Raw genomic sequence first — 6,000 nt, forward strand, 5'->3', positions numbered from 1 at the left:
GCGTTTTTCGGTTTGTGTTTGACCCTCCTCTGCTTCCGTCCTCGGTGCTGACGGCCAGAATCATGGCGGCTGTCATTCTGATTTGCCGTCCTGCGGGTGTCCTTCCCAAGCTTTCAGGTGAGTTCGCATATAAATTACTTTACCATGCAGACAATGTGACTGTATATGAATACTATTATGGCTGAGAACATTAACAGGACGAATGATAAAGCGATTAGATGATGTTTGAACAAAATCGCTGTCTTGTGTTTTGTGACCCCGACGGAAGACATCAGGCCTCATTTGTACACTAGTACAGTTGCAATATAATACTGTGTCATTAAAAACTATAAACACGGGCGCTTTTACTGTAGGACTTTAGTTTTATCGTTTTCAACGTAATGCAGTAATTGTATGCTTTTTGTGGTGCAGTATAACCGGACACTATGTGTCAAAACATACCTAGAGAGTATTTATAGACATCACAAACGCACATAAGATACCCAAAATATATATTTTTATTGTTTTCTAATGCCTTTATTGCCTTCTGCAACCTTTAACTAGTAATATTTTTTTATGCCAAAATATTGTTATTCTGAAAGTCGTACTGCCCTTTTCCAGTTAACGCTGCAGAGCCTGACAAACGAAAAAATGGTCAGAAAGTCGAATACTTTATAAAATACGTTAAAAGAAAATCCAAAAAAAATTGGCATGTACACTACCAGTTAAAAGTTTTTGAACAGTAAGATTTTTAATGTTTTTAATGCAAGCCAGCATTTATTTGATTCAAAATACAGCAAAAATAATAAAATTAAAAAACGATTTAAAATAACTGCTTTCTACTTGAATATGTTTTAAAATGTGATTTACTCCTGTGATTTCAAAGCTGAATTTTTAGCATCATTACTCCAGTCACATGATCCCTCAGAAATGTGACACTGAAGACTAAAGTAATGATGCTGAAAATGTAGCTTTGATCATGGAAATAAATTACATTTTAAAATACATTCAACAGCCATTTTAAATGGTAAAATATTTCACAATATTAATGCTTTTGCTGTAGTTCGGATCAAATAAATGCAGGCTAGTGAGCAGAAGACACTTCTGTAAAAAAGATTAAAAATCTTACTGTGCAAAAACTTTTGACTGGTGACTGTGTTTTATGTTTTGATTTATATTGAAGGCATCGTTTTAAACGATTGTGCACAAGAAATGTTTAAGTTTTGATTGTTGATCATTTAGAGACCTAAGAAATTCATGTACCAGATATTATACAGTAGGCCTTATAGGGTTAAGACAGTTTAATCAATGTACTTAAATTAGTTTAGTGGACGTACTTGATATATTTTGTTTTTACGTGTTTTATGCTTTCTGTCGCCAGGCACCTGTTCTCCAGTGTTGCTGGCGGCTGGTCCTGTGACGGTTCAGCACAAGAAGATCCATCATGCCGTGGTGCCCAAAGGAAAAGGAGGCCGTTCGTCATCAAGTGGAATAGCTGCGACAGTGTTTGGAGGCACTGGCTTCCTGGGGAGATATGTTGTCAACCGACTCGGTGAGTCAAAATATTATTCATCATAAAAACCAGAATGAGCCTGATTCATTTATATATACCATCCATTGCTGTTTCATTGGTTTGAAAAGTTCGCAATATACGGGTTTGTTTTAGGACGTATCGGCTCTCAGGTCGTGATTCCTCACCGATGTGACCAGTACGATCTCATGTACCTCAGACCTATGGGCGATCTGGGCCAGATCATCTTTACGGTAAATGGGCTCACCAGCACTTGTGTTATATCCTGAGGAAGAGTTTCCTCTTTAAAGGGATAGTTCACTTAAAAATGAAAATTCTGTCATTACTCACCCTCATGTTGTTCCAAACCAGTAAGACCATCGTTGATCTTTAAAACACATATTAAGATGAAATCCGATTTAATGAAATCCGAGAGCTCTCCCACATGTCACATGGACTATTTTGTCGATGTTCTTGGCACCTTTCTGGACCTTGAATGGGGAAGGACCCTTGCTGTCTATGGAGGGTCAGAAAGCTCTTGGATTTCATCAGAATTATCTTAATTTGTGTTCCGAAGATGAACAAAGGTTATACGGGTTTTGGAGCGACATGAGGGTGAGATATTAATGACCGAATTTTTAATTTTGGGGTGAACTGTCCCTTTAATGGAAAGAGTTTCCTTTCTAAAAAAATTTTTTTTGATGCTTTTACAGGAATGGGATGCAAGGGATAAGGAATCAATCAAAAGAGCGATCTCCCACTCCAACGTAGTGATCAACCTTGTGGGAAGAGAGTGGGAGACCAGGTACTAAAAAAAAAAAAATCAAACTGCACGATTTGGGGGGAAAAAATATAATTGTGGTTTTTCTGATTAAAATTGCAATTTTAAAAGTACATTTAAAAGAAATTCCATGTTTGCTGTGCTTGTTTGTAGGGCTGCACAATTTGGTATATAATAATAATAATAAATATTACTAAATAAAATGTAAAAATTATTGAATGAAAACTAGAAATATTATTGTAATAATTCACTAAAATAAAAACAATCAAGTATTTAGGAATTGTTTTTTTTTTTTTTTTTTGACAACTCCAAGGAGCCTGTAAAGCTTCTTTCACTAATAAGCATTTCTCATTACATGTATGCGAAGTTTGGGTTCTAATTTGGATTCTAAATTCTAACTTGGATACCTTAAGGTGGTCTGTAGATGTATTCAAATATTTCATATTTCTATAAAACACACTGTCTATTTTTCCCCTTTTAAAGGAACTACAAGTTTGAGGACGTCTTTGTCACCATCCCCCAGCAGATCGCAAAGGCAGCACGTGAAGCCGGAATCAAAAAGTTCATTCATATGTCCCACCTTAACGCAGATATCCGCAGCCCTTCTAAATACCTAAGGAATAAGGTAACGTTTTAATAATGTAACATGCTTAATTAAAAACCATGGGTGTATCAAAAGCGGTTAAAGCTATTAAGTCAATAGTAATGCATTCTACAAAGGTAAAGTGACTAATTGCTTTGTTTTTGTGTCATAACTGATCATGTGTTTAACTCCTGCAGGCTGTAGGTGAGGCAGCAGTGCGGGAAGAGTTCCCTGACGCCATCATTATGAAACCCTCTGAGTGCTTTGGAAGGGAGGATAGATTCTTGAACCACTTTGCTAGTAGGTGTCTGATTATATCCTGAAATCAGTTACTGATTGTAACTATTAAAACTATACCTTGTTGTTTGTGTCTACCTAGTTGTTAAATGGATAGTTCATGTAATTGTTTTTTTTTTTTTTAGACAGACATGCGTTGGTTTGGCAAAGCTGTTCCTCTTATTGCAATGGGGAAGAAGACAGTCAAACAGCCTGTTCATGTGAGTATCAACCTGAATATGTCTTATTTAAATGTTCATAATAACAGTCTTGTATCATTTCAGAATAAATATGCAATATCTTGCTGTTTAAGGTGGTGGATGTGGCCAAAGCCATCACCAATGCCATCAAAGACCCCGATGCTAATGGGAAAACATATGCATTAGTTGGGTAAGAACCAACCCAGTTTCTCCTTCACTCTCTTCTTATTTTGGTAATTGCATACTTTACAGTCTGTGAGTTCTTGTGCTCAAAACTATGTGAAATGAACCTTTTGCTCCACAGGCCCAACCGATACCTACTGCATGACTTGGTGGAGTACGTATATGCGCTGTCCCACAGGCCGTATTTGGCTTACCCCATACCTCGCCCTCTCTATCAGTAAGTATTTCCTAAAAGATCAATTCACATTACTTATCCTAAAGGGGAAGTATGCTTCTAGTGTCACCTAGACAGGGTCTCTGCAGGTAAATATTAAGAGTTTTGAAGATGTTTTTAAGACCAATTAAAGAAAATTTAAGAGATAAATTGGAACTATTTAATGTAATACTTTAAAATGTCTTCAAAGTTTGAAAGTCAAAACTTAAAACAGATCTCCATTACAAAAACTAAAAACTGGCTTGAAAACAACCACTAGAATATGGAATAATTTCTGTTACTGTACCTGTAATGTACCTTCTTCTGCAGAATTTTTGACTTGTTTTCAGTGTAAATCTTTAACCATTCTTTAAAACTACATAAAATAAGAAGTCGTGTTGTATTAGAAATAGAAAAAAATGAAGTGAGTTTATGCTTAAAACAAGAATGCCAAGTTAAAAATTAAAAATAAGTGTTTTATACTCCTTTTTTGTTGTTGTTTTTTGCATAAACTCATTTTTTCAGAAAACAAGGCTTCATATGTTTAGTTTGCATGTGAAGCTAATGCATCTTGAAATGTAAGGCCTGGAAAACCCTTAAATATAGCAATATTCCTGAATATGAACTTGAAAAGTACTTGAATTATTGAAAGATAATGAAATAAGTTTTTTTGTTTGTTTGCTTGTTTGTTTTTTAATAAGCACATATCTTTTCACACAATTAAAAAAAAAAAAAAAAAAGAAAAATTATATTATATATATATATATATATATATATATATATATACACTTTTTTTTTTTTTTTTTTTTTGCCTATTTCAGTTAATGTCATAAAACTGTTGAGCTAAGCCAGTAGTAGTACTGAATGTGTCGTGTAAACATGGCTGAAGATCCAAAAAGAGGAACAGATAAACCAAATTAATTTTCAGAGTGAATCATATAAGCTGGAACTGCTCTGATTGATTCAAACTAATGACTTCTTTTCATTTCAAACTATTCATTAGCAAAAACCAGATCAGATTAAAAGAGCCATTCATTTTTGAATTTCGACATGGCTTGTAATAATTTTAAAAACCATTATGTTGCAGCGTGATTTTTTAAAACCATTGATTGCAGCGCGTTTCGAAGCATTCCAATCGGATTGCGTATTGCGAATCATTTTATTCAGATCGGGCTTTAAATCTCATATTGTGAATAATTTGATTTAGATCAGGCCTTCGGAGTGGGTTCACAAATCATTTGACTTAGATCGGAACTTCAGAGCGGGTTCTTGAATCATTCCGCAATTTGATTGATTCACAAGTCCTGATCTGAAATTATGAATTGTCAATCATTTGATTTAGATTGGAACTTCGAAGCGGGTTCGCAAATCTTTTCCTTTAGATCGAAACCTAGGAGCGCGAATTGTGAATCATTTGATTCAGATTGCAACATCGGAGTGGTTTTGCGAATATTTTTTTTTTTTTTCTGATTGTTTTGTTAAACAGTAGAATGCATCAAAACATAAGTGGGATCTCTGATTGAAGTCCTTGAAAATCCAAAAAAAAAAAAGTAGTGCTTGAAAAATCTGTACGAGCCCTGCAATTTATGGAAATTTACTTTGGCAGCCACATGTATTATCCTTGTGCTTTCTGCTTTTAGCCTCATCGCAAGATTTTTTGAGATGAACCCTTTTGAGCCCTGGACGACGCGTGATAAAGTTGACCGGGTATGTGTTTCAGAGCATTACAAAATGATATATTTTGTATGTTGTCAAGAACATAAATAGTTGAAACCCTCATTTGTAGTTCCACACAACGGACATGAAGTACCCCGACCTTCCAGGACTAGAGGATTTGGGCATCGTACCTTCCTCCATCGAGCAGAAGGCCATTGAAACCTTGCGTCGTCATCGCCGTTACCGCTACCTGGACGCTGAGATCGGAGAGACCAAGCCCGCTAAAACAGTCAGCTATTAAACAAGCGGCATTCGCTCATGTGTCCAGTCAGATCTCTGCTGGTCCTTGTGTTGTCTAGTTTAACTTTTTTCTGTACATAAATAAAGATATTCAACCTAAAGCCTTGGTACATTTTTATTTTTTATTTATTTGTTTATGATGCATTCAGAGTGTGATGCATATCAAATCACATATGAGAATGACTGTTTTTTTTTTTTTTTTTTTAAAAGTGAAACGTTTTATGAACAATGTAGTTGCAAGAGTTTATATTTGTAATATGACTTGTGGTATTGTATGCTAAATTGTATTTCAAAATACTTATTTTTTTAAACAAAAACATTTTAATTTGAAAAAAAAAA

The 6,000-nt window shown here is 34.9% G+C and overlaps 1 protein-coding gene across 1 annotated transcript; it reads left to right on the forward strand.

Annotated features, from left to right (window-relative positions):
* Position 1: 1 nt before the first annotated feature.
* On the forward strand, positions 2–5,762 carry ndufa9a (NADH:ubiquinone oxidoreductase subunit A9a). The gene is made up of 11 exons (XM_051099358.1): positions 2–117; positions 1,361–1,531; positions 1,646–1,743; positions 2,203–2,294; positions 2,754–2,895; positions 3,051–3,153; positions 3,280–3,350; positions 3,443–3,519; positions 3,634–3,729; positions 5,346–5,412; positions 5,492–5,762. The coding sequence occupies exons 1-11, from the start codon at positions 63–65 to the stop codon at positions 5,660–5,662; spliced, it is 1,143 nt and encodes a 380-aa protein (XP_050955315.1). The 5' UTR covers positions 2–62; the 3' UTR covers positions 5,663–5,762.
* Positions 5,763–6,000: the final 238 nt, after the last annotated feature.

Source organism: Labeo rohita, chromosome 25, assembly GCF_022985175.1.
Source record: "Labeo rohita strain BAU-BD-2019 chromosome 25, IGBB_LRoh.1.0, whole genome shotgun sequence".
In the NCBI taxonomy this organism is placed as follows: Eukaryota; Metazoa; Chordata; class Actinopteri; order Cypriniformes; family Cyprinidae; genus Labeo; species Labeo rohita.

Coding starts and splice junctions, on each gene's coding strand:
- ndufa9a (XM_051099358.1), top strand. CDS start 63: ATGGCGGCTGTCATTCTGATTTGCCGTCCTGCGGGTGTCCTTCCCAAG. Junction 2,896..3,050: donor CTAAATACCTAAGGAATAAG/GTAACGTTTTAA, acceptor TAACTCCTGCAG/GCTGTAGGTGAGGCAGCAGT. Junction 3,730..5,345: donor ATACCTCGCCCTCTCTATCA/GTAAGTATTTCC, acceptor TTCTGCTTTTAG/CCTCATCGCAAGATTTTTTG.